General features: G+C 52.7%; 10 protein-coding genes across 10 annotated transcripts; 5 read left to right on the plus strand and 5 right to left on the minus strand.

Annotated features, from left to right (window-relative positions):
- Nucleotides 1-426: 426 nt before the first annotated feature.
- Nucleotides 427-1,404, minus strand: ATEG_03135 (RTA1 domain-containing protein; the record flags this gene model as incomplete). The annotated part of the gene is made up of 3 exons (XM_001212313.1): nucleotides 427-783; nucleotides 842-1,233; nucleotides 1,290-1,404. 3 exons carry the CDS (start codon nucleotides 1,402-1,404, stop codon nucleotides 427-429), a joined length of 864 nt encoding a protein of 287 aa, XP_001212313.1.
- A 1,420-nt stretch (nucleotides 1,405-2,824) lies between these two features.
- ATEG_03136 (uncharacterized protein) lies at nucleotides 2,825-4,107 on the plus strand (the record flags this gene model as incomplete). Its single annotated transcript, XM_001212314.1, has 2 exons — nucleotides 2,825-3,943; nucleotides 4,051-4,107. 2 exons carry the CDS (start codon nucleotides 2,825-2,827, stop codon nucleotides 4,105-4,107), a joined length of 1,176 nt encoding a protein of 391 aa, XP_001212314.1.
- A 733-nt stretch (nucleotides 4,108-4,840) lies between these two features.
- On the plus strand, nucleotides 4,841-5,441 carry ATEG_03137 (uncharacterized protein; the record flags this gene model as incomplete). The annotated part of the gene is made up of 2 exons (XM_001212315.1): nucleotides 4,841-4,905; nucleotides 4,973-5,441. 2 exons carry the CDS (start codon nucleotides 4,841-4,843, stop codon nucleotides 5,439-5,441), a joined length of 534 nt encoding a protein of 177 aa, XP_001212315.1.
- A 1,634-nt stretch (nucleotides 5,442-7,075) lies between these two features.
- On the plus strand, nucleotides 7,076-8,108 carry ATEG_03138 (VIT1/CCC1 transporter family protein; the record flags this gene model as incomplete). Its single annotated transcript, XM_001212316.1, has 3 exons — nucleotides 7,076-7,145; nucleotides 7,197-7,539; nucleotides 7,604-8,108. The coding sequence occupies 3 exons, from the start codon at nucleotides 7,076-7,078 to the stop codon at nucleotides 8,106-8,108; spliced, it is 918 nt and encodes a 305-aa protein (XP_001212316.1).
- Nucleotides 8,109-9,798: 1,690 nt separating this feature from the next.
- Nucleotides 9,799-11,199, minus strand: ATEG_03139 (uncharacterized protein; the record flags this gene model as incomplete). The annotated part of the gene is made up of 3 exons (XM_001212317.1): nucleotides 9,799-10,298; nucleotides 10,354-10,446; nucleotides 10,563-11,199. 3 exons carry the CDS (start codon nucleotides 11,197-11,199, stop codon nucleotides 9,799-9,801), a joined length of 1,230 nt encoding a protein of 409 aa, XP_001212317.1.
- A 956-nt stretch (nucleotides 11,200-12,155) lies between these two features.
- On the minus strand, nucleotides 12,156-12,761 carry ATEG_03140 (uncharacterized protein; the record flags this gene model as incomplete). Its single annotated transcript, XM_001212318.1, has 1 exon — nucleotides 12,156-12,761. One exon carries the CDS (start codon nucleotides 12,759-12,761, stop codon nucleotides 12,156-12,158), a length of 606 nt encoding a protein of 201 aa, XP_001212318.1.
- Nucleotides 12,762-13,418: 657 nt separating this feature from the next.
- Nucleotides 13,419-14,871, minus strand: ATEG_03141 (Zn(II)2Cys6 transcription factor; the record flags this gene model as incomplete). Its single annotated transcript, XM_001212319.1, has 3 exons — nucleotides 13,419-14,038; nucleotides 14,093-14,591; nucleotides 14,725-14,871. The coding sequence occupies 3 exons, from the start codon at nucleotides 14,869-14,871 to the stop codon at nucleotides 13,419-13,421; spliced, it is 1,266 nt and encodes a 421-aa protein (XP_001212319.1).
- Nucleotides 14,872-17,206: 2,335 nt separating this feature from the next.
- ATEG_03142 (Zn(II)2Cys6 transcription factor) lies at nucleotides 17,207-19,189 on the plus strand (the record flags this gene model as incomplete). The annotated part of the gene is made up of 2 exons (XM_001212320.1): nucleotides 17,207-18,264; nucleotides 18,316-19,189. 2 exons carry the CDS (start codon nucleotides 17,207-17,209, stop codon nucleotides 19,187-19,189), a joined length of 1,932 nt encoding a protein of 643 aa, XP_001212320.1.
- Nucleotides 19,190-20,677: 1,488 nt separating this feature from the next.
- Nucleotides 20,678-23,936, plus strand: ATEG_03143 (uncharacterized protein; the record flags this gene model as incomplete). The annotated part of the gene is made up of 10 exons (XM_001212321.1): nucleotides 20,678-20,728; nucleotides 20,897-20,922; nucleotides 21,016-21,317; nucleotides 21,382-21,575; nucleotides 21,628-21,913; nucleotides 21,975-22,114; nucleotides 22,165-22,295; nucleotides 22,352-22,706; nucleotides 22,738-22,918; nucleotides 22,975-23,936. The coding sequence occupies 10 exons, from the start codon at nucleotides 20,678-20,680 to the stop codon at nucleotides 23,934-23,936; spliced, it is 2,628 nt and encodes an 875-aa protein (XP_001212321.1).
- A 307-nt stretch (nucleotides 23,937-24,243) lies between these two features.
- On the minus strand, nucleotides 24,244-26,134 carry ATEG_03144 (phosphoribosylaminoimidazole carboxylase ADE2; the record flags this gene model as incomplete). Its single annotated transcript, XM_001212322.1, has 4 exons — nucleotides 24,244-24,440; nucleotides 24,495-25,452; nucleotides 25,505-25,602; nucleotides 25,669-26,134. 4 exons carry the CDS (start codon nucleotides 26,132-26,134, stop codon nucleotides 24,244-24,246), a joined length of 1,719 nt encoding a protein of 572 aa, XP_001212322.1.
- Between the last annotated feature and the right edge of the window lie 266 nt (nucleotides 26,135-26,400).

A 26,400-nucleotide genomic window follows, 5' to 3' on the forward strand; every position in this document is an offset into this window, starting at 1 on the left:
CTGGAGCCCATAATAACGGGAATGGTGTGAAGCTGGTTTGCTGTAGAAGGTCTTTTTATGTACTCATTTCTGAGCCTAGCGTTCTGCCAGTAGAGTCTAGAAAGAAGAGAAGGAGGAGTAAATTAGAAGAGCGCGTGGAAGGAAGCTCTCTACAGCAAAACGCCGTAGTCTTTTGGTCCCAAGGAGCAGCTTTCAAAGCATCGATTTGTATGGTATGGATCTTTGTGCGTGTTATTTACTATCTTGCTATTGAATTAAATCTCGTATGTATTTTAAATTTTCTTCTAATAGATGCTCGCAAATAGTGAATTCTTGAGCTTTTATGGCGGAGGATTGTTCAGTTATCTGACGCTGTTAGTTATTCGAACTGACATTCTGGATATACATAGAACTCTATGCTAGTACAAACACAGCCTAGATAGGATCCTAAACAACCACACTCCGCGACCCTCCCAGAGTACCCCGATCTTCCCACGCTCCACTCTCTTGGATAGAGAGTGACTCAAATCCAACGCCATGAGAACCATCAGATCCACTCAACTTTGCCTGTTTCTTTCTCTCTTTCTTCTCCCTCCTGAGACGCTTCTTTTCCTTGCGACTGATGCGTGGAAATTCCGAATCCGGTCCCCGCAGAACCATACCAGGGTGGATCAGATTGAGTGCAACCAACGCAAGTAGCATAGGGACCGCATCAAAGACATATTCGTAGAACTCATGCGTCAAAACCGGGTTATTCGGATCGGTGCCACGGCTGAACTGACAGAGACGGAAGATGATCCGGACCTAGACGATGGTGAGTGATTTCACAATTCATAGCGGCACGAATAAAGCCTAGACGTACGGTAATCATGACCAGGCCAAAATATATTGCGTAGAAGAGCCATCTCCACGGCCGGGAGCTTCCATCCGCCTTCCCCAGTTCAAATCCACGGGTTTGTTCGAGGACGTGCAGTTGGCGGTGCAGACGGATGCAAAGAACGGTGAAAACGATGATGAATAGCTGCTGCAGGCCAATACCACCCATGTAAATATGCACACCGATCATGACAATCCGCGTGGATACGTCGGTGGGCGAGCTGATGATAGCGCCCGCTGCCTGGACGATAAAGGAAACGACATCTAGCCAAATGAAGATCACGCCATATTTTGTGGCAGAGATGCCAGCCAGTCGCCGATCCGGTAAGAAGAAATAGACCAGCCGGCCGAGAGTCATGTATATGAATGCGTTGATCCCTGCGATCTGTTAGTGGATGGGTAGTTCCCTAACACCTATCGCTCAGAGTCCTTACATAGAGGAGCCAGGTAGAACAGGAGGTTGAAGGCGGTATTGTAACCATCGCTGCTCTGGTTCCGTGTAAGGAGCGCACGGAACACAAATGCGAGACACTCCCAGCCCGCGCCCATCATGATAACCCAGGAATATCTCTGTCGGCGGTAAGTAATTGGATATTAATGTCCGGAACGGGAGGAGTACTTTTCTATATATGAAAGCCTGAACTCCGAATGCAATGAGCGTAAGGCCGAACAGGACGGTGAATAGAATGGCGGCGCCAAGCGACGGAACATAGTAGAGAATCACGTCGCACGCATCTGGTGGAAGGTATCCGTTCTTCCCGGGCTTTGGGTGAGTACATGTTGCCGTTGGGGCAGGCAACGCCGTCGTGGTCGTGGACATTGATTTAGACGTGAAGAGATTAGAAATGAATGCTTGTCTGATGCAGAGAATACATAATGCTACATGAAATGCTCGTCGCACCACCCAGATACTTATATCCTATTCCATGATACTGTGTCCAGGCAGAAAGATACAGAAGTGCTTATAGGGCTGCGAGAGCTATTCATAGCTCTGTATATGTGCGCCACGATGGGCTAGAACGCTAGAACACACGTCTAGTAATGTTCTCCTTCGAGAAGAGCAATACACCTATGGTTAGTGCATCCGAAATCCCCAGTGATCGTAGTACCTGGGCGAGAAAGATAGATGCCTGAAAGCAGTAACTCAGCATCAGAGTCACCTTTCAGTAGGCTTCTATCAAAAGTACTGACAGGGGAAGACGTGATTGGTCTGATCGGTAATGCTAACTTGATCAAGCATGTTGTGAATCCTCCGATGGGGCGCAGTCCTCAACCAACTAGACCAGATACGTCCAGTTCAAGCTTATGCTTATCTCAGATGGTCTAGGCTGACACAAGGTTATTGTTAGCATCTTCCTTCAAGATTTCATCCATCTCAAATAAATTCATCCTTCGCGCCTCCCGCACCATCACCGTCATTCAATCGTTGGGGATAGAGCGCGAGAATATGCTTCCAAAAACACACAGATCCAGAGGTGGCTGCATGACCTGCAAGTGAGCTATGCAAATCAATCCCCCACACCGATCTAGCTCAACTTATACGTTGTCTATTAGGATTCGCCGAGTGAAATGCGACGAAGAGAAGCCAACCTGTTATAGATGTCGATCTACTGGCAGACGATGCGACGGTTATCAGCCTGGCCCGATACCAAATTCCAATCCTAGAAATGTCAAGATCATCCAATACGTCCCCAGCATCCCCCGCCAGACCCAACGACTACCACACCCATATTTCAGTGACCTCACCACCGAGCAGGAATGGCGCTCGTGGGAGTTCTTCTACCTTCAGACAGCATCCTGTTTTGGTCACAAGGCCGGCGATTTCCTCCTCAGTGTGGCCACCATAGATCCTCTGATTCGAACTGCCGCTTTGGCGCTGGGGTCTTTGCACCGAATGTTCCTCTACGAGGGGGACCACAACGGGGCAGATACATCGGCAGGGAGGCAGACGGCACTGCGACAATACAATATGGCGGTGCGAAGAGGGCTGCATAAGCTCTCTCAGTCTTCTGCAGACTCGATCGACACAATACTAGTCATGTGTGCTCTGTTCTATTGCGCTGAGTGTCTGCAGGGGTACTACCAGGCCGCGTTACTCCATGTCGCATCCGGTGTGAGAATCCTACGGCATCAAGAGCAGCTCAGACTAGGCTGCAGCGGTTATTCATATCGCCCACGTGAAGAGATTCAATATATTCTGGCAGTAATGGAAAATCAACTGCTGGAGGTTGGTGGGGAACTGTCCTTACCGGATAGCATAAAGCTGTACACATCGACCTGTCTACATGTCCCATTCGAGGATCCCTCCCAAACCATGTCTACCCTCGAAGAACTCGGCGATGCCTTTAAGATACTCTACAACAAATTCCTGCATGTGCTCTCCAGTGCAGAGACTTCCGCAAAGGACGCCTCCGAAGAGGTGCAGGCGCAATTGGAGGCGCAGTACATGGATGTCCTGGAGAGGATGAGTCGATTTTCGACGGCCTTTGACCGCTTCCTTGCGACAAACCCACAGCACCAAATGGACGAGAATGCGCACATGTATATGATAACACTTCAGGTGTGGCGAAACACCGTGGGGGTGGTTCTGAACGCCGGATGGCCTCCATGCGACTCAGCATGGGACAAGCATACCGCCGATTACGCGGTGATTTGTTCACTGGCAGAGGAGATGATGAGCAAGAGCACTCTGGCACTCCCCGGACCGGCACATCCAATAAGTATTACCGGCAACAAAGGTAAAAAGCAGCCATCCGCGGGACACAGCGGCCGTGATACGACCAGACCTATCTATACTTGCATCCTTCCCAAGCCGCAACCCCCTCGCTCACCGTCATTCTTCTCGCTCTCTCTTGGCGTCCTGCCGGTGCTGTGGATTGTAGCAGTCAGCTGTCGGGACTCCAAAACACGCTACCGTGCCATACACCTGATGGCTCGCTGTAAGCGACAGGAAGGGATCTGGGATTCGCGCCTGTATGCACAGGTGGCCGCCAGGGTGGCGCGACTGGAGGAACAGGTAGCTGGTATACCTGAAGGTGCTGACTACGAGCCAAGCGACGTCCCTATGAGTGCCCGAGTGTCGACTGTTGTAGGTCTATTCGAGGAGGGGAGGAGAGGAAAGGTACAGTTTCTCTGGCATAACCATGAGAAACTTGAAGAATCGGTAGTTTGGTAATTGGAAGATAGCTAACTTAGATGACTGTTGTGTTTTCTATAGATTATATAAATATATCAGCTATTCTACTTCACTGATCGGTCTGGAACGAAGGCGCCAAGCAATTCAAGCAATTACCTCTTGGTACACCTCGTATTCCTTCAGGCCTTTCCTTTTTGAGGAACTTTAGGAATCTTCTTGGATCCATTTCGATATTGAGGTATTTATTCAGTCTTCCCTTCTCTCGTGGTGATATACAAACAACTGCACTTGGTGTATCTGACAATGGGTGCATGGTGCTATACAGACTACCCAGGTAGACTTTCCCCTTCTGGAATGACAATATCAACACCATGCCCCTATTCCCAGCCTAATGTGACCAATTCACTATATTACGACTATTAATGTTACAGCACAACCGCCCAGCCCGCGTCCTTTGCTTATTCCCGCCCAATACGAGCCCCAATCATCCTGATGGGACCCGTCTGGACCCTGACCCATTGATCCTGTCAAAGCTTTCTATGGGGGACCAAATTTCGCATCAACCTTTCTGAGTTTGAATACGAGGGTTTCAGCTGGGTCTGTCTTCGGCCTGTTGATCGCTGCCTTCGATGGGTAGTGAGTTGGCTCGACATGTCTCGAAATAGGCACACAATCATGCTAGGCCTCCTTTTCATTGAGTGATATTTAAGCGTCCATTCTGCCATGAGCTCATATTCAGCCCCTTTTGAGTCCCATTCCATTCCTTTGATTCTCCAGATATCCCATTCATCGAATTTCTTGTAATCGGCCACCTTGCGTTCCCACTCCTTCAGCAACACCACCTTCGAAATGCAGTACAAGAGCCTTTCCTTCCTACTTTTGGCCGCCACGGCCGTGGCTGACCTGGACAGCCTGTAAGTGCCAGCATCCTTCCCTCTCCTATACCAGCCAAGCCTGTAGATTCACTAATTCGGCTCATAGTGCCACTCAGACCGACCTCGCGGACCTGACCTCTCTCGCGGGCCTGACTTCTGGACTCACCGTTCCTACCATGAACATTCCCACTCCTCCTCCTTCCATCGTCTCGGTGCTCGTGACCGCCGTCCCACCCTCGTTCTACTCGTCTTTGGAAGATCCCGCCTCCCGGTCTGCGTTGTTCCACTCCATCCAGGACGGTGACTACCCGCAGTGGTACAAGGACCTTCCCGGCAGCGTCAAGTCCTGGCTCTCCACCGCCTATGCTACCGGTGCTGCTGCCACCGCTGCCCATGCTGATGCCACCACTACCGGCGGCTCGTCTTCGCCCACTGGCAGCTCTGGCTCTGGCTCTGGCTCTGGCTCTGGTGCTGCGGGCTCTTCCACCTCTGAGGGTCTGGCGGCCCCTACCGGTGCTGTGGCTATGAGTCTGATGGGAGCTGCTGGTGTTCTTGGCCTTGCTATTGCTCTGTAGTCTTGCTAAAGCTGAGGCATGATGAACAATCGTTGATACTGGAGGGCATACTTGAACTTTCATGCATCTATTCTGGGCCTAGGGTTATATATGTTAATATATTTTGAAGACTCAAAGCAGTAATGTGTTAGTATGTACACTCGTTCTTACTAACTTAATGAGTTGTCCTATCAAGGGAGACTCTGGTTATACCTCCTCACCATTGAACATATAGAAGACAAATAAAATGATGTGCCCGGAAAACATGTCGGTGTTACTCTTCTGGGAGACTGGAGGGGAGGAAGACACAGTGCTGCGAATATATTACGTGACTAGAGAGTTGACTGCCTCTGCACTCCCGTCACCTGGTCCAGACTCCAACGCGTAGGGCGATAGAGGAGGTAGTCCCTGCGCCTCACAGAACAGGACGGCCCGTCATTCAGGATGCGAGATCCCGACGTTCTTGAAGAGGTAGGAACGCACTCCGAACATCAGAAAAGCACATCGTCTGCAGTCATGCCGTTTATTGACCATGACAGCGGATGTTTGCTCTTTCATTAACCATCCAGAACCAAAGATCAACCAGCACCGCCTCGTGGGAGTCGTTTACCCCAGTACGATCTCCTACACGTGCCAGGCATACGCACGGATGAAGTATATAAAGTCATGACCAGACCCGGCTTTTCGGGAGCGTCAGTCCGATTTACGAGTCCGTGTTGGAGGCTGTTTTAGCCATGTCCTATAATGAATAAACACATTATTGGTTGTTTCTGTGGCGCCATCACTGTGTTCTTTGCGGGAGAGCCCTCAGTGCAAGAGCCATATCTATATGGGAGCTTGGGAGTTTTGCTGTAGTGCACCGGAGCGGTGTTACAAGCCTCTGCCTTTGGGTACCACAGATGATAGTGGTGACTGCTTCTGGATTGTTTCCTCCGACCTTGAGAGTACGGGGAATGTCTCCTGCGAGGGAGATAAAGAAGTGAAAGCAAAGTGGAGGATTTGCTACCCACGACAAAAGGGTGAGTGGGCCCCTATGATCATAATGAAGCCATCGGGATATGCAAATCACCATGGATCGTCGATTCGATCGACATTCAAAACCCCTACGGCAGAGGAGGGATGAACCAGACACGGAGCTCGGGGATAACAGCACAGACAGCTCGGAGTAACCTTGTTTGAACCATCCCACCATTCACAACGCCGCTGATGGTCAGCATTCCCGAGGGAGCGCCAATCAAGGCGACGAGAGAGGCCGGACACAGATGGCGGTCGAATTCGGAGACCGAAGGAGGAACAAGGAGGAACAGAGTCTTTCGTCGCTGACCATTACCGCAATGCTGATTGGCTCGACGACGGGTCGACGAAAGAATGCAGCACAGCGTGTTGACGCAGTGGAAAAGACTCTCTCCCATATAAATGAGGACGACTCCGTTGTCCATGAACACACTAGAAAATCGTCAACATCTTCAATCGCCGTCTTTTCTTGTACTGTTCGCCGAAAAGTGCTGATTCGGCCTGATTATCGCCAGCAGACGGAAAAGTCTAGATTGGGCCATTGCCACTCCTGACGTCACCGTCCGTTTGCTTACTTTCTTCCCTATCTGGAGCTCTCCGTGATCTCCAGGTCGCCGCTCGTCTTCATCACCCCATAGAACATGGCTCTGTTGTTCATAAAGCAGAAGTTCTTTCCTGATAAGAAGAAGAACCCATCCCTCAATGATTATAGTTCGTCTCCCCACCTTCCACACTAATATACCACACTAATGCCCATTCAAGGAAAACCATTGCTCGCGCAAGATGAAGCCAGTCGATTCCCTGAAGACCGTGACCATGACACGGAAGAAGACCTCGAAGCCCAACGCTCCTACCGGACCTTTCGTCCCTCCTCGCCCGTCTCAGAATCCTCCAGCACCAGCACCACCCGATCCCGCATTAACCCTCGCATCGTCTCCGATGCCATTCTCGGCCTATCTGACGGCCTCACTGTTCCCTTCGCGCTGAGTGCCGGTCTCTCGGCACTGGGAAACACCAAGGTCGTCGTGCTCGGCGGCCTCGCCGAACTCACGGCCGGCGCCATCTCCATGGGCCTCGGCGGTTACGTTGGAGCGAAGAGTGAAGCGTGAGTGACCTTCCCGACTGCAGACTCGCGCGGTGGCAACAACCGAGACTGACCCCCCTCGCAGCGAATCCTACGAAACAACGGTGCGAGAGGCCACGGAACTGGTCGACTCCTCGCCCAGTGAAACCGCCGCCATCATCCACGACATCTTCTCCGACCACGGCATCCCCGAGGACGCCATCGCGCAGATCAACTCCTCCCTGCACGCCTCCAGAGACCGTCTCCTCGACTTCCTCATCACCTTCCACCACAAAGAAGCGCAGCCGGACTGCAACCAGGCCTGGATCTCCGCCATCACCCTCGCCCTGGGGTACTTTGTCGGCGGCTTCATCCCTCTGATCCCGTACTTCATCGTCGACCGCGTCATCCTGGCGCTCTACTACAGCATTGCCGTGATGGGCGTCACACTACTGGCGTTCGGCTACATCAAGACGTGTGTGGTGCGCGGCTGGACCGGCCGGGAAAACATCCGCGCAGGCATCAAGGGCGGAGTGCAGATGTGTTTCGTCGGCGGCGTTGCGGCGGGGGCGGCCATTGCATTGGTCCGACTCATTGGCGACGGCTCATAGGCCTTGTTTCTGATTTCCTCATGATTCATGTACAATATACCAGGCATAAAAGCGCGGCGTTAGATATGGTTTCACGGGACTCACAATCACAATCACAATCCGAGACCCTTCCATACCATAGCAGACAAAAACACACCCGTAAACACCCAACCTATACAACAAACCCACCCTCCACACCTCCATATCTCCATCCTACCCCTGCAGTGCCTTCTCAACCAACCCCCTCGCCCGCTCCGACATCTCAATGCCCAACGCCAACTCCCTCCCGGGCTCCGACATCTTCGCCCACGTCTTGCGCAGAATACCCAACACCTTCTCCTCCTCGTACTGCTTCTCCGCCTCGAAGCCCTCGAACTGATCATCCAAAAACACCAAACACGCCACATCCTCCAGCACCTGCGTCTCGGGGTCACTGCCGCCGCGCAGGCCCTCCTTGCGCACCAGCGCGCCGACGCGCCCCGCCTCCGCCGCCGTGTACCCAGCCGCGACGCACATGCCCTCGACCAGCTCGGCCTGGCGCTTCTGCAGATGTGCCCGCCACGCGTGGTAGCCCGCCTTGGTGGCCGGGAAGCTGGCGCGCGGCACCTCCCAGCGGCGGAGGTGCTGGGCGCGGATGGCCAGACGCAGCAGCTCCGAGGCCGCCGGGTCGCGCTGCGTCAGGTACTTGGTCATCTTGTTGGCATAGTGGAGCTCGTAGGGCACCGGCGTGGTGGAGGAGGGCGGGGTAATCGTGTTGGGGTCTTCGGCGTGGGCGGCGTCGATTAGTTGGAGGGCTTTGGTGAATTTGTCCATTTTGCGGCTTGTTTGCTGGTTGTAATGATGCTGCGACGGTGGGTTCTCTGATAATGGGCGTTTGAGGTTAATTGGAGTGTTGAGCTGGGGGAAGGACGGTGGTGATCGTAAATATCTGGCTGGCGACTGGTCCCGCTGATATCGGTGCCCCACGCATATCTATCGTCCCTACACTGCCCTGTGCCTTCCAGAGTAAATAAGGTATCTATCGAACAGCATAATTTCAGATTCTACAGTCAACCGATAGGTATCATCCTATTCATCTAATCAGTGGTAATATATCACAGCATGATCTGTCATGCCTTCCTGTACTGCGTCTGCGCAGCCTCCCGGCTGGAAAAGAGAATACACATCCCGTCGTCGCCATAACAAACCCAAGCAAATCAATGAAAATACAAAAACACGAGGCGAACAGCGCAAACATTACAATGATGAAGAGACCTGCCTTTCCAGGCATTCAATGAAACCCGTCCAGCTGGTTGTTGCTCCTCCAAACGCCGTCCAATCGATGTAAAAGCCGGGTATATCCAGCACCGCGATGCAACATGAAAAAAATGTACGGAGAATAACAGATGGGCGAGGAAAATAACCACCAGAGTGAGCAGATGATCGATGATCGCCACCGCCTAGACTGCCGGTCTCCGGGCTAGCCTCTTTTTTTTTTTGAAACCAGAAACCCTATGCACGAAAAGATCCGGGGGAAAGAAGAAGAAATCACGAAAGAAAGGCCACTGGCTTAGCCCTTCACAACTTTCGCTGCTCACCTCGCCCCAATCCCATACATACCCACCCCGTAGCTTCCGCCTCTATCGGGCAGAGGAGTCGATATCTTTGACACGTGATCCTTCAAATCCAAGTCGTCAGTAAGGGAAAGACAGAACAACGTTTGTCCCGACTATCACCCTACCTTCTTTCGCTTTTTCTTGCCAATTCCTTCACCGTTAGAGTAGAATGCACCGTCATCATCGTCGTCTGCATAGCCTTCGCCGTATCCGACGAAACTGTTGTCATCATAATGTCGCTTGCGGCCTCGGCTGGGTCGCGTCCGCTCGGCGTCCGTGGCGCCGGGCGTTCCATTCGGAGGGCCAGGAATCCGAGCACCGTTGGGTGCCGCAGCAGGCTTTTTACTGCCCTCGCCGCTACCCGCATGCTTCGATGGCTTCTCGTGTCCCAGGACATCTTCCCAATAGTCGTTGTTCGGCACCATTCCTGGTTCCATCTTCATGGCTTTCAACTGAAGGTTATACAAGGTCGAGTCAATATCAGCAGCCTTGATATCCTTCCCATACACCTTCTGGTTTTGCCATTCTTCCTCGGGCCACATCGTCATGTGTCGTAGGCCGCCAGACTTGTTAGGATCGTTCTTCACGGGCTTGTTTCTACCCGCGAGCCCCAGGCCTTTCAATTTGCCTTCGTACGACTTCCTGAGTCGGTTAATCTTTTCGCCCGTCACTGGGTCCATTCTTGCGACGGATTTCGCCACCGGGACCGAGCCCGTAAAGCGAGACCAGATCTAAAGCTGGGTCTGGACCAGTTGCAGTGTAGGCTGTAAGTTGTAGAGCACAGCGTTAACAAATCTTAACTCCAGAAGACATGGGAACAAAGTGCATTGGTGGATGACAATGGCCGCGGCCAGAGGAATTAGCCTTGGGAAGCTCTTACAGTTTTTGCAAAGATGGAAAGGAGAGGAAAACTCCTTCTGCAAAGAATCTAGGCTCGACTGGTGTTGGGACGTAGTCGCCGTGTCCTGATCGATATCCATGGCGCCGTCATATGCCGCTGCTTTGGCGACGCTGGTTCCTGTGTCCGTGTCCAATCCTCCCAACGGCCGGTCATGGTTCGTCGGCCTGTGCTCGACCTGACGCAACGATGGATCTGTCGGCGCCATAGATGTTGCGCCTGCATCAGACCCCAGGGGTTTGTTATCTGTGCTCTCGGTATCATCCATGGAGGTTGCGCCGGCAACATGACCGGTCACGCTGCTGGCGGGCGTGGGGAACGAAGCCGTCATACCTACTGCCGGCTGCTGTGACGCCTGTGCGGACATTGGGGCGGAGGATGGAGGGGATGAAAGGTTCGCAGGTTGTGATGTCGCCTGGCTGGAGGATGTCTGCGAGGATGCGAAGTTGGAGGCATAGTTCTGAGCGCTGACCGACATCAACGGAGGCGATGTCGGCGTTTGCGGCGTCGGTTCGGAGGAGGCGAAAGAAGAGTGGGTTTCCTTTAACAACCCAGCGGCGGGAGATGACGGTGATGGAGGCCCTGCTCGGAGTGACGCCGAGGAGGTGCGATCAGACATGGGAGTCTCAAGGCAAGGGTCAGGGGAGGGTGATGGCGGAAGCCCGATATCCAGAGCCCTCTAGATCTGTGACGGCGAATCTATCACAGAGACGGTCGACGCAGGACGGCAGACCAGGAAGAGAACTAGGCTGGCAGATGGGGTGGGCTGAGATCACGCCGGGGTCGAGGGTCGCTCAGGCGGCGAGCAGGACGTTCGACGACCGTATCAGAAGTCACACATTCCAATGAGCCGTTTCTGAGTACCACCCGGGAGGTGAATAGCGGACGGTTCGATAAAGCGAATCAAAAGAGCGGACGGTGAGGGCCAGTTGGGGGGGTGGGAGGTGGTTGGCAAGAGAGTGATGGATGGATGCCCTTTGGTCCGCACTGGAGGAGAACGGATGGAGATGTTGGATGACGGCAAGAGGGCCGGCACGTGATCAGACGCGGGTAATTTTACAGCGCGTATTGTTCTTACCGGCCAGTACGACAAAGAGTTGTTTGTGAGACAGTCCCTGCCTGTTTGGGCACTCTGCAAAGAGCTTCTATTTCCGGCACAGTAGGCTATCTGGAGATTCATAGCTTCATTGTTCTCTTCATTCTAACTCGTCTGCACTTCGATCACCAAATATTAGATGACGTCGGGTGCTTTGTCAAAGTTAGCCATACCTGATTGGCACAAATAGGGTTATTATCTCCATCTAGACAGTGACTTTCCCGGGCAGTCGCCACTACCAGATCCCATGGTTACTCTCCCTCAGGATGAGCCCTTTTTCGTATTTCCCTTCGTGGACTATGAACATCGCGTCTTTAATAGGCGAATCACCGACATACGGTAGTAATGAAACAGCCCCTACCCTTGAACTCCAAGCAGACATTCCTCGTAACTTTCGCTGGGGCCAAAGCTCCAAGGGGGTATATGTACAAACCAAAACAAGTTAACCACTGACACCGCAGCAAACGCCTCATGCCATATCATGACTGGTAGAATGTTTCTGATTCCCGCACAAGCTGCGCCGATACATCTGGAAGGTTGTCTTCGAGGGTTTCCATCAACTCCATCTGTTCTTGCTGGCTCAGTGTTCTTCCACGCTCTGGAGGTATTGGAAATGCTTCGTTGAAGTACTGGGAATATTGATCGCTCATGATATCCATCCAACTCACGGGATCGGCCGTCGCATCCACATACGCCAAATGGCCAGCAGTTGTGGATGCTAGGGTGAAGTTCGGATCCCACCCGGGTAACCCTGGCACTACCGAAGGGAATGGATTGTTGTAAGGAGCGGCGGAGTTTATCGGATCGTCGCGAGGAACAGGGGCGTTGTGCGTTTGAGTAGCGAATGGGGTCGGTGTAGTATTCAAGGAGGCGGGTTTGGACGATTGTGACCGAGGGTCCCAGGCGGAATACTGGACAGTTTTGTGTGACTCAGATGACGGGGACGAGAGCGTAAAAGAGGCGTGCGGGTCCACAGAGGGTCCCCTTGAATATGTTCCAGAGGACAGGCTCTCGGTAATCGACGCGTTTCCGGCTCGCACAATCTGTGACTGAGATGACGTCGTAGTACTGGCGGGACTAGACATGGAGGGCGGTGTCGTCACGTCCTGGGAGGAGGCTGGGCTCGGGTGATTGGAGGGAGACTGAACGACAAATGATTCCTCGGTATTGTATGCTTTAAGACAGGCAGTGACAAGCTGTCGGTAGAGGAGCAAAGCAGATTGGACTCCTGGCCACCTCTCCGCAGCACGTCCGATAGCCTTCAGAGCAAGGCTAAGGTGGCCTTGGACCTCCGAGATGGGATGCTCCTTTCGAACATCGGGATATGAAAGGGACCAGAGAATGGTGTTCAGGGCCATGAACAGCGACTGAGTGAATATCCAAGTCAAATCAACTAATTTTTCGTCAATCTGCCGATAATGCATGGCGACATTGAAAACAGATGCCTCGTAGCATTTTCTAGCGGCGTTAACGGAGGGCTCTGGCACCTGAGGAGAGGGTCGAAATAGAAAGACCACCATGGTATTTCGTCTGCCCTGGAACCTACAAATATTTCTTAGCAGCCATAGCCAAGGTGCGTCTGAAATGAAAGTCCTTACCAATACTCACTTAAGCCACTGTCGTGCGCTTTCTTGGGACAGGACGCCACCCAATGATCAAGCTTATCAAGCATCTGCTGGAACCATGGGTCTTGGTCATCAACAGGCGTGTCGCGTTTATTGAGATAGAGTGTCCGTCTGATCTCAAGCTGTAGTAGTCGCATTTTCAAAAAAGTGGACTGCGAGGCACTTTCGTAGGATCGGTTTCCCTCCAGGGATGATCCCGTTCGGGGTAATGTACTTGTCGTCCACCAGCTCGAAGAATTTGACGCGGACATGGTCATGAGAGACAGAATAACAGCTAGGCCGCCCAAGGCTATGGGACAGGCCTAGCTCCATCGAGGTAACAATCCAAAAGAGTCGCCTCCGCATATCGACCTCCAAGGGATCCAAGTCCTCTCCATTAGGACCTTTTGTAATGGTCCTTTCTTCGGTAAGGCCGAGATCTTGACACAACTTGCTGGCCATTCCAACCACCCAGTACGCAGCGGTCCTCGTAGGTGTCAACATAGAGTACTGCCCGATGAGGACTAGGCACTGCAAAGATTTCAAATCCATTCGCCGAAGAGTCGGCTCCAAATATGTTAACGCCGCAAGGTAATGTCCGTCGGCCAATACTGCGTAGTACGGGTCCATTTTTTGCATACTGATGGCGATCACCATGCGTAGCTGGAAGTTTTCAGATGGGTCCTCAGAGCCATTGAAAACGTTCTCAACTTCTTGGCGGAAAGTCGGCTCATGCAATGTCGGGAGCATTGCCTGCACTACATAGGATGGGTCAATCAAACGCACCGACGATTAGGGTGGGCAAAGCTAACCCTTAACCATAAAGATATCCACGAGCTTCGCAGTGGTAGGCTTGGGTGGCAGTTCATGCTGAAGATTGGGGCTGAATATCGGATAAACCTTCGATGTTGGTTTGGAGCTTTCCAGTTCAAATGCTTGCTTGATTTCTTGAGCCGTGAGCTCGGGCACGACGTCTTTGATGCTCTTTGAGTCTGTATTTTGCTTGGCCATCTCCATCACTAGGCGGGTAATTGCGATGCCACTGGATGCGCCCAGGAACCTCGCCTCGTCGTTTTCCTTAAATCGTATGCGACCCGGACCACGGACCATGAGTTCCGCGTCTGCAGCGTGTTGGAAATCTTTCTCGACATCTTCGAGCTCTTTCTCCAGTCGGCGGGCTTTCTCGCGCAAGGAAACAATGTATGACCGGGGTATAGTGCACTTTCGGGCCGAATCAAAGTATACACACTTGGCATTGCTGCGTTCACAGGGGGTGCATTTTGGAATACCGGGATCGCACCTAGACTTGCGCTATGGCAACATTTAGCCCAAACGCTCGGATACAGTGGCGTAAAGTACACGGAATCAACAGGCGGGGGAAGAAGAAGAAGAAGAAGAAGAAAAAGAATAACGCGGTGAGAAAACGAAGGATGCAGGAACATACCTGTCTGCATCTGGTGCAAGCGGTCAAGGTATGCGCGATTCGGCCATCAGGGATGGGTTCCGGTTCTGGAGGGGTTTGGGGGGAGGGGTTGTTCCACGAGTTAGTGAAATGTGGCCGGTTGACCTCTGAGGTTGGCTGAGTTGCCATTGCCCCTATCATTCGAGGTGAATAATGGCCAGTGGTTATTTGAAGCAAGGGGAGCTGTCCGCGATGATCTGCTTAATGCGATGGCACTGTTCCGGAGTCTTCGGCTCGTTTCCTTCTCCTTTTGAATCGATTCTGTAGAAGGAATGGCGCACACACTTGTCGGGTAATGGAAGAAGATCTATCGAATTCGACATATTCAAGCTCGAGATCTGTTCTAACGAGGCCTGACGGCAGGGAGGCGTAGGCGATAGTAGCAATAGCACCTGAAAGGGAGCATGAGGCTAGGATAAGCCAAACGGAATCAGACTTGCATCAGTAGGGAGAAGAGGAGTCGACGATGGATGTCAGGGAGTATGTTCAGTCAAGAAAAGTCCTATCCTGCTCCGCATGCAGATCGACAAACTATCACGTTGTTGGTGGGAGCTCGGATAAAAGAGGAGGGGAATGAGAGGGTGTAGTAGGAGGTAGTAATAATAGTGGTGGGCAAGAGAGGACCGCGCGAATCTTGGGAGACCTCGGTCTAGTCCCACTTTGGATCGACAAGCGCAAACGCGCCGAAGAACAGAGCGATCGGAGGAGTCACTCAGATACGACCTACTACTAGGTCACTAAATAACAGTAGGTAAGGGGGCGGTTTGTGAGGGACGAACCGGGGTTACGGGACGCCACAGAGACCGTTGAGGAACACAAAACCCTGAAATTTTGGGTAAAAGGGAGCGATGATCACCCGTTGAACCGACCATGGATGAAGGATCGGGCGGAGAGTACGAGACGAGAAAGAACCCTGTCAGATCCAGGAAGTATTTGAAGATAAACGGATATGAAGTGCATAGAGGCCTCTTATGCGACCATTCTCTGTATATACTCAGGCACTTCTACTTTCTAGGTAAGGTATACGGAGTGTACGTTGGTACTTTCAAGGTACTTCTTGGCTACCTACTAGGTAGGTAAGCAGGTATCCAACGGTTTCGGATTCTTGGCATGTATCAGGTAGTATGTAAGGTATCCCTGGATCACATGTCAGATACACCAACGGATGCCCCATGATTCGGGGAAATCAAAGCATTTACTGTCTGTGCACACCCCCCTCTTCTTCCAAACCCACTGGATCCTACCCTGTGTACCTGACACAGTCTCCTCAAATAGTGAGAGTGAAACGAAGTGTTGAATTATTTGACATCCATCCATGTTTGGGAGGAGTGGGGTAAGTGATTACCTAAGACAGAAAGTAACCGTATTCAGTGGGGTCACGAGTATCTCGAACTTTACCGTACTTTACCTACCAAGATATTCCAGTAACTTAATCAAACCATCATCATCACCACCCAGCAGACCTCACTGGGCGTCTTGCCCTTCCACCTTTCCCATACGCTTTCGTTCAGCCACTTCTGTTGGCTTCTTGTCGTTTGGGTCATCGAATCACCCTAGGAATTTGGAAGTTATTGCTCACTTCCGTCCAACAATATTCTTGCCCCTCGAACCTTAAAGAGGGGAGACATCTTCGCCAGTTCCATCGGTCTTGGCTTAGGCCCTGCATCGTGCTGGTATTTCGTCGATTATTTGTGCGCATAAGGATTAGCTTGATCCCGGTCACCGGATCGGGAGATTTAACAAGTTGAGGGTATGAACTCTCATCCGCTTACTTGCTGATACTCTTCCTATATACTCCTCAAGACCTCAATCGGCATCTAATCCAGCTGTATTCAAGCAGGGCAAAGAAGCGACTCGCTTGGTTGAATGACCGTGGTCTCTCACAGAACCCGTCGCTTGTCTCCCCTCCTCTCAATAAACCTGCTGGTGTTTCAGTTTGGCCGAAGACTTTGTGCGCAATTTGCTTGACGGTGAGTGTTCCACATCATGAGTACAGGAGATCGACAGAAGCTTAACAACAGAAAGTAGAACATCGCGTAGGACCGAAACCTTCCATTATTTCATGCCCGTTTCCTGGCAGCGTTGATTGGCCGGTGGCAAAGTTCCCTGCACATACGCATCGTTTATAGGTGCCTAGTTGGGTTCCTCAGCTATCACCTAACCTACCTATATACCTTCCCACACATCCGCGCCGCGGTATTGTGTCAGCAGAGGTAATCGGCTCTATCTGAGTTAGGGGATCCCACTTTATCCACCTATCTTGACCAACCAGGTAAGCCATAACTGCGTCCATCCACGCGCAGGGAGTCCAGCCAAAGGTGGCGCAAAAGGCAGAATTACAACATCATCTTGATACCGTACTTCTCTCGAATGGATACTCTGGAATATCAAATTGAGACAGTTAGCCTTGTCTGTCAATCTCCAACAATGCTGACGATGTATACAGGTAGTATGCACCTTGAACATGGCGAGTAGCTCTTTCTTGGACAAGCCGCTGCTTAAAGTTAGTCGCCCAGTGGCTGCATGCTCAAGATGTCGGACGGCGAAGATCAAGTGTGACGGGAAACTTCCTGCTTGTTCGGCATGCGAGAGAGTAGGAAAGGCGAATACCTGCTCTGGGGCTAGCGATGAGTTTGCCCGGGGCAAGGAAAGGAGCTACGTTTCCTCCCTTGAAAGCTATTGCGAGAGACTTGAGAAAAGAATCGCAGACCTTCGCCGCCGTAAAGAATCATTAGCGGTTGACGGAGCCGGGTTTGTTCGGGAGAGTTCAATAACATCAAACTCCTCGGACACAGTCTCACATGCCCATCGCAAGGAGGTTTCTGACATTGATGACCTCGTGGGAGACTTTGGTTTCCTGTCAGTGCTCATTTGCTCTCTTACCCACCAAGGACATCCACTGACGGCTTCCAGGTCTGTTAATGCCACCTCCCGAGACTTTCATGGAATTTCATCTAGCGCGTCGTTTGCAAATCTTCTCCTATCCCTCTCCGTCGCAGAACCAATACCAGACCTACCATCGTCCTCGTCCCTTCCAACTCGTCACGAAATTGCACCTCTTCTGCAGCACTACTTTGAGAGATTCTATCCGCAACTGCCGTTCTTCAATGAAACGAGTTTTTGGGCCTCCGTGGACAGCGTCTATCAAAGTGGTGGCCGGTTCGCCAAGCCGATTGATCACTGGTTCCTGCGCATGGTATTAGCTATCTCGTGTGCTTCAACGTATTATCGCATCGGCGACAAGAGTTACCAGAGAGCGCTGTCTTTTGTTTCCGGAGCGTTGCCATTTGCCGAAGATGTCCTTCGCCCAGGATCCATTATGGGCATCCAAGCGATATTGCTCCTTGCCCAGTACTCACTTGTTGATCCCAAGCACTTTCGTCCGTGGTACATTGTGGGAATGGCCGTCAGGGTTATGTTGGATCTAGGTCTGCATCAAGATCCTCCGGCGGAAGACCTCCCTTCCGAGGAACGTTTAGATATGCGCCGTCGCGTCTTCCACTGTGTCTACTGTCTGGACAGGTTTGTTCTGCACTTCTCCGGCTTGTTCACTCCACTAACTGACTCCTTCAGGGGTGTAAGTACCGCCTTGGAACGCACGTTTTCAATGTCCGACGAGTCTGTCAACGTTGCGTTACCGTCCGAATCGAGCAGCGCTTCCAGTCCAATTTTCTTACACTCTCCTACCCCGGCCTGGCACTTAGTCAAGATTCGCCAAATCCTGTCCACGGCGTACCAGAAGAAATATATACATGATAATGACCCGTCAGTGCAGTCGCCGAACTCCACCTGGCGGCTGTGCACCAAAGCCCAGGAATGGTTCAACACGATGCCCCAGACAGCACCAAAATTCTTCCCTCTCCTATGCAGACTGGAACTACTCTATACCATGGTTATTATCCTGTCCCCTAACGGTTCTCCGCCGACTACATATGACTACGATAAAGTCTTGCTGTTTGACCACTGCCTGCACTTCATTGACGAAGCTCACCAAATTCTGCGAGGGCCTCACCTCTTGCCGTTCCTGACATGCCTTGACATCCTGCGGGTATTCCAGGTCAGCCAACGTCTGATTGATGTCCTTCGTCAAGATTATGAGCTCGTCTTGAGTCCATCGGAGCCGGAATCGCCTCCCGTACCACCCGACGCGCCTGTTCCGCCGGTCTTATGCCCTGAAGATCGAATCAATTGCCATGGTCGAGTACTTGACTGTTTGGCCCGTACCAAGGAGCTCCTCCTTTTCGGGGTGGAAAAATGGGAGATGAGATCTCTTTTGATGACATTCCAACAAGAATCTGCTGCCATCAACGATCGATTGATCCAATCGCCGATTTCTTACTTCGTGGGGCACGAGGCTTATCTACCTGGACAACCTGACCCCCTGTTGGCCCCCGGTAGTGGATACGCGAATTTTGATTTTGGACAATTTGGCTCTTGGAAAACGTGAGCTTGTATGATTATACCCGTATATATATTGATGAATTGGAATATGATCTGAAGCTCTAACCTCCAATCGAGGGCTCTCTATTCTCAGATGGGATGAGGGTCCAGAGGCGCATCTCTGCCCTGCAGACATCTGACGAGATCGGATGTTCTACGGAGAACCTAGGCGTCCGCGCGCTGAAGGCGGATCGGGTAATCTCCGTTTGAACGTGATAGAACTCCACTTCCACTCACCCACCCACCCACTATGGAGGTGCTGCTCCATACTCCATGTGCCTGCCCTATGGACCTTATCGGGGAACCGCGTGGCGCAGATCCTGTGGCGCAGCATTCAGCTCTCGCCACAATGGGATCTTAGACGAAGTATGGATGCGTCAGTGCCCAAGAACCAGCTGGGCAGGTCGGGATCCCAGCGGAAAGACGAAACGAAAACGTAACAGGGAGAGGTTCCAGGTTGTTACGAAAGATCTCCAGGGAGGTCTGTCTTAGAACGGATCAGATTCCAATTCTGCTTGACGTCAGGCTGATGCGTCCCACGGATTTTGCGGTGGAGTCGGTCGAGGGACGAACCAAGGGGGCTCTGGTCTAGTTCCATTCTCGATCCCAATGCCCCTTGACCTGAGAATTCTGCATTGGATTACCTAGGTAGTATACTAGTAGTTAACGCTCAACATGGGCATCGATGCAAGTCCTCTGGGGTGAGTCCCGATCGCGGACAAGGCAGCAACATAGGGAAAAAGAACGACCCATTAACTAGTTATTTGATGGATGACGAAGGTTTGAAGCGGAGCTCCCCAGGCTGAAGATCGTCGACAGCTCAGACAAGTCAAGTCGTTCCCGAGCACTCGATCGTCCGGATTAACTTTCTGGGTTGACTCTGGCCATGGCGAACGATCATCAACAATGAGGGCGATGATCTCATGGCGATGCGAGCAAGTTTTGGAACGAAGTCCGACGTAGAGCGTGTAGTTACTGGCCAGGGACCGACTGGACTCCTATGCCGCCCACGAAACGGTGACGTCAACCACCATCGCACAGGAACAACTGCTTCGGCTCTACTACTACTATTACTACTACGACGGACTCCTGTCTCCGTCCATTGCGACCTTCCTTTTCTCCTCTGGATCGTCATCCAGCGTATTTAATACTTAATCATTGTGGTGATCCGCTATTTATTGTTCTGCACATTCCTCATCCCCAGAGCCCTAAAATTCCACTGATACCCCCCAGCGACGCGTCGTCCCTTTCCGTTGCCCCCTTGCTACGATTCTTCCTATTTTCCTCGTTTCCTCGGAGACTGGGCCCTCTTCGATTGTTCTTTCTTGCCAGTACCCGTCTTTCCTCGTTGGAATCTTCTGGTCTATCGTCTGCCTCCCTCAGGTGACCTTGTTTGGGTCTCTTGTACAATACCCTCCCCCCCAACATCCATACATACCTATTATACCCTTGACTTTTACTTGTTGTTTAATTGAATCGCCATACGCACACCATCATGCCGTCCGGAGTAGTGAACCGTCCCGTTGACGTGAAGTTGAGGGATCAGGTGAGTCCGTGCCGCACATAGGACAACGGGCCCTCTACTAATGCGAATGACGACGCCCAGGACATCAATAACAAGCTCCAACTGTACGGAATATACCAAGGTAGCCATCCCTTCACAGCTGAGAGTCATCTTTTTCCCACCTGTTGGCTAACGCGACCGATCGCATAGCGTTCAAGAATGGCAAACTTCCATCGGTAAGTGCAGGGCCCCATAGCAGGAACCGCCCAGTATACCGTGCACTAACACCTTCCACCACAGAACAAGCAATGCGACACTGCGCTGAACAGCGCGCTTCGTTCGAAAGCCCTTTCATCCCCATCAAACGAGCTGTCCGAGGAAGGACGGGCCCTCGTGGAAGACCTCCGGGACGTCATCGAAAACGCGAAGAGGCTACTCCTCAGCAAGAACGAGGGCCAGCTGCTTCAGGAATTTATCTGGGAGGCTGAGTCCGTAAACTCGGTTGACGTTCAGGGAAAGCCTGAAGTTGGCTTGACGAAGGACTCCGCCCAGCAAGACGGCAAACAGGCTCTTGAGGGCCTCAAGACTCTGGGAACGCTGTTGATAACCAACGGCGAATTTCGCAAGATCCGTATGTGGATGACATCATATCCGTCAACGCCATCCTGGTACTAATAACATGTGACCTGCCGTAGTGAACGATGCTTGGATCATCGCGCGCGACATTGCCGGCGACGGGGCCCAGAAGGCAGCCAGCAAGGTCCGGCCATCCGAAGACGAGCTTTCTCAGGTCGATCAGCCTGCCCCAGAGAACACCTGGCACGAAAAGCCCGATTTCTCGAAGCACAAGGACCAGCTCACATCGAAGTTCAAGAAAAACAAGGATAAGGTCTGCACCCCTCCCTGTTGAGCATTAGACTATGACACTGACTCAATCCAAGGCCAAGAAAGATGCCGGTGATGTTGCCGACACTTCTGCGCAAGCAGGAACAGATGGTCGGGTAGAAACCGCGTCAGACGTCGACGCCAATGCTGCCGTGAATGTAGGGACCCAACAAGCCAAAGAGAAGGTCTCCGGCGCCGTACCTGAAGAAACGAAAGGTCGTGCTCGCGAGGTGACCGATCGCACGAAAGACTACCTCTCGAGAAAGATGCCCAAGGAACGTCGGGAGCAGGTCACTTGGCGGCTTAAGAAGATGGTGTTGGAGATCCAGGGCCATTCTGATTGTAAGTCAATTCGTTCGTCTCGTGGCCGGCTGTGTATCGGAATTGACTGGATCGACTACAGACCAGCAAGCTATCAATACCCTCATTGGTCTCGTTGAGAAGTATGGTAGCACCGGCCGGCACGCTTCTCGGCAAGGTACGGGTGTTGTTCAGGAGGTCCGCAGCACTGGCAAAATCCAGACGATGGAGACCAACCTGCGTGTACGTTGACTTCTTTGCGTGGGAAGCCTTCGATGCTAATGTGATCCTAGGTTCTGATCGAACGTTTTGCGAACAGCACCTCTCTTGATGGCTTGTTCGATGCTCTTGAGACTATCTACCGCGACGCGGATAAGGACCCGGAACTGAAGGGCTGGTTCAAGAACTTGGACACCTTCATTCGGTAGGTCTTCGATGACGCTCTACAATTTAACAGCGACAGCATGCTGACTAGCACAGCAAAACGCTGCAAGAACAGGGATATGTCATGCAGGACTCCTGGACCCGTGAATGGAACCAGCTGTCGGACCACGGCCGCTACCTGCTCCGTGACCGGTATAAGGACCACACGGACAACATCCTGGATGAGATTCGCTTCATTGGCAAGCAATTCGCCGAGGACCCGCTCAACAAAGCCTTTGGCGAGTCCATGGAGAAGCTTTTCAACGACCTGGGTCGCGACTCCAATGGTAACGTCTCTTTCAAAAAGCATCTCCTGCGCGACGTCAGGGACGTCATCCTTCCCGCTACTTTTGAGAATGTTCGCTATGTTCCGGTTCCTCGCATCGAAGTGTCTGACCCCGTCGCTGATGTGGTGAGTGGACTTCATATCTTAATTGTCACAGAGGTCGAGTTTACTAACGAGTCAGGTTGTGGAAAACATCGTAATCGAGAGTGATAATCTCATGCCAAATGTCGTGGAGTTTGGCAGCGACAATTACTTCCGCTGGGGCCGGAAGAAGATCAAGAGCAAACGTGACAACAAGATCATGATTGCCGTGTCTGGAATCCAAGCGGATCTCAGAGGTAAGTTCAATCGCGGCACGCTCCATGCAAAAGCCGTGTTGACTTAAATCTTCTAGATGTGAGCTACTATGTCAACAAGAAGAAGGGATTCCCTTCTTTGAAGGACACCGGTGTGATGGATATCTTCTTGGGCGGCGAAGGCTTCGGTTTCAAGATCGCCGCCTCCACTGCGCACAAGGAAGACCGCCAGAATTTCATCAAGCTGGACAAGGTGGCCGTGAAGATCGACCACCTGGACATCAAGCTGAAGAAGTCTAAGCACAAGGCACTATTCACCGTGTTCAAGCCCTTGCTCTTCCGGGTCGTGCGACCAGTCTTGCAGGACGTGCTTGAGCAAAAGATCCGCGAGTCCTTCGAGAAGGGCGACGCCTTTGCGTATGAAATCCACACCGAGGTCCAGCGCGCCAAAGAGGCCAGTCTCGAGGACCCGGCTGAGGCGCCCAACATCTACACCCGCTACCTCGACACCCTGCGCCAGAAGATGGCCGAGAACAAGAAGAAGGCCGCCGAGGTCGCCCAGCGCGATACCAAGGTGCAGACCGCCACCACTCTGTACGAGTCGATGTTCCCTGAGATCCGTCTCCCCGGCGGCATCTCCTCCAAGGCCACCGAGTACCGGGAGCTGGCCAAGCAGGGCGAGGGCTGGGAATCTCCCGTCTTCAGCATCGGAAAGGCGGAGGAGTCCAAGGACATTCCTGCTCCAGGCACCATCACCCGTAAATCGCGGACCACCGGTCCCGCCGGAGTGACTGATGGTGGAATTGGCGCCACAGGCGGTCAAGTCACCAATGGCCGTCCCGCTGTGAGCGGCGCTGGCGCAGTGACCAACGGTACCACGCAAAAGGTCACCAATGGCGCCACCAACGGCACCACGCACGCTGGCGCAGCTTCGACCAACGGTCACACCAAGGCTGTGGATGGAGCGGATGGTCTGGCTCGCAACGGCAACTTGAAGCTCACCCCAGAGGGGCCCACCGTGCCTGGAACGGAGAATGCCTTTAATCCCCAGCACGCGTAAGGGGCGGTGCGAATGATTATTGTTTCTTATTGGTTCTGTCTATTTAGTATGTGCTTTTGACTTGATATCCTGTTTCTGTTATATCTGGGCTTCTGTTATGTTTCCTGGGTCACTGCGAGTGTCTGATCCCACTTCTAATCTAATTAGTGGCCGGTGTCTCCGCAGAAGTAATTAGGTCTAATGTTTATGTCAATGTATTGAATTCAACGTTGATTCTCAGTCCAGCCGTATAATTTATTAAGATAAAAGTCAATTGCTATTCATAACCTGCGTCTATAAACATCTATTATACTCCTTTTGGCCAGGTCTACATCTGGTTGAAGTACTTTTCCCACCCGAGCTCGCGCATCTTGGTTCCCTTCAGGTCCATGTTTTCCGTTCGGGCGTTCTCGGCATAAGCCTCCACCTTGCGTTGGATGGCAGGATCGAAGGCACCCAGGATGCGGGCGGCCAAAAGGGCAGCGTTCACACTGTTGTTGATGCCGACGGTGGCAACGGGGACGCCTGGAACGATTGCATTAGTATACTTCAACGAAAACCAGAACGGGGCAGGCATACCTCTCGGCATCTGCACAATACTGTACAAGCTATCGACACCGTCCAAGGAGCTGCCCTTGACCGGCACGCCGATGACGGGCAGAGCGGTGTGGGCCGCGGCCATACCAGGCAGATGAGCCGCTCCACCAGCCGCGGCAATAATGACCTTGATACCGCGAGCGGCGGCGCTGGCCGAGTACTCGGCCATGAAGGTAGGCGTACGGTGAGCAGAGGTGATGTCCACGGCGGGCTCAATGCCGAAGTAGTCCCGGAGGAGCTTGAGACCCGGGATGAGGGTCTTGAGGTCACTGTCGGAGCCCATCATGACGGCGACGGTGGGCGCGGGCTTGGAAACACCGGACGTCTGGGGCTTCGTCTTGACATCAGAGCGCTGGGCGCGGATCTCGTCGACGACGTCGATCAGAGGCTGGATATGGGTCTCGGCTTCGTGCATCGTTGCGGCGGTGACGGTGATGTGGCCCATCTTGCGGCCGGGCTTGGCGGCGCCCTTGCTGTAGAGGTGGATGCTGGCGTTGGGGATGGACAGCGCGTGCTCGGCAGCCTTCAGGTGGGTGTCGGGGGCGGCGCCACCGATGATGTTGAGCATGATGGAGGGCTGGCGGAGCTCGAGGCTCTTGGCTGGGATGGGGAGGTCGAGAATGGCGCGGATGTGAGCATCGAACTGAGAGAGAGGGCAGCCTTCTATGGTGTAGTGGCCGGAGTTGTGGATGCGACTGGCAATCTCGCACAGAAGAAGGCTGTCGTCTTCAAGGAGGAACATCTCTACACCAAAGACACCCTTACCCTCGAAGGCAGAGACAGCCTTGCGGGCCATCTCCTGCGCCTTCTGGTTAATGGCGTCGGAAACGTTGCGCGCGGGGGCGTAGACGAGCTTGCATATCGAGTCTTCCTGCACAGTCTCGACTGTGGGGTACGACAGGACATCGTCCTTGGTCTTCACGACCATGACGGCCAATTCCTGGTTTATCACGTTAACCGGAGTCGAATCAGGGCGGAAGACAAATGCCCACCATCTTAAAATAAGCCCATTTCTCAGCGTACAAGGGCCGCTCCTTCAGAGCCTCCAGGGCTTCGGGGATGTCGTCTTTGGAGTTGACGCGGAAGTTTCCTAGAAGAAATGGGCATCTGATTAGCATTGTACCATTTCAAATTTCTTTTTGCTTGCAAAACTTACCGCGTCCATCGTATGCCATGGTCTTGGACTTCAGCATCATAGGGTATCCAAGCTGTTCTCCAACCTTGGCCAGCTCCTCCGGCGTGTTCTCTGCCAGCTCGCGATGCTCTGCCATCGGAATGCCATACTTCCTCAGGTGCTCCTTCTGGTTGAACTTGTTCTGAATCGTCCGGATCGCTTGCCAGCTAGGTTCGACCTTGACTTCGGAGGCAACCTCCTCGAGCGCATAGGTATCGACATGCTCAATTTCGGCGGTGATGACGTCGCACGACTGCGCCAGCTTCCGGACGGCCTCGCGCTCCTTGAAGGAGCCCGTAACATGACCGGCGTGGTTGCTAATCTGTTTGGCGGGGGCGTTCTCCGCATCCAAGACGTTGGCCTGGATGTTCAATCGGTTGGCAGATTCCACTAGCATGCGGCCCAATTGGCCTCCACCGAGGATTCCGACCTTGGGCGAGTTCCACATGGTGAGCTGGGGAAGTTGGTGGAAGAAGTGTTGAGAGTGGGAGAGGTGGTGGTCGAGGTGGTACTGGGAGAGAAAAGACGAGCCCCTCCTCCGCGTTCAAAAATTCCCTCCGCGATAACTGTCACGTGCCGCGGCGATAAGCGGCTCCACCACTTCTGCTGTTTCGCATCGCGTCAACTCGAATGACTTCTCTCCGCCTCCAACCTCATCTTGACTACACCAGAATGTCTCTAGGTGAGTGGTAGCTCGCACATGACCTCTCATGC

Source organism: Aspergillus terreus, genomic scaffold, assembly GCF_000149615.1.
Source record: "Aspergillus terreus NIH2624 scaffold_4 genomic scaffold, whole genome shotgun sequence".
Classification (NCBI taxonomy): Eukaryota; Fungi; Ascomycota; class Eurotiomycetes; order Eurotiales; family Aspergillaceae; genus Aspergillus; species Aspergillus terreus.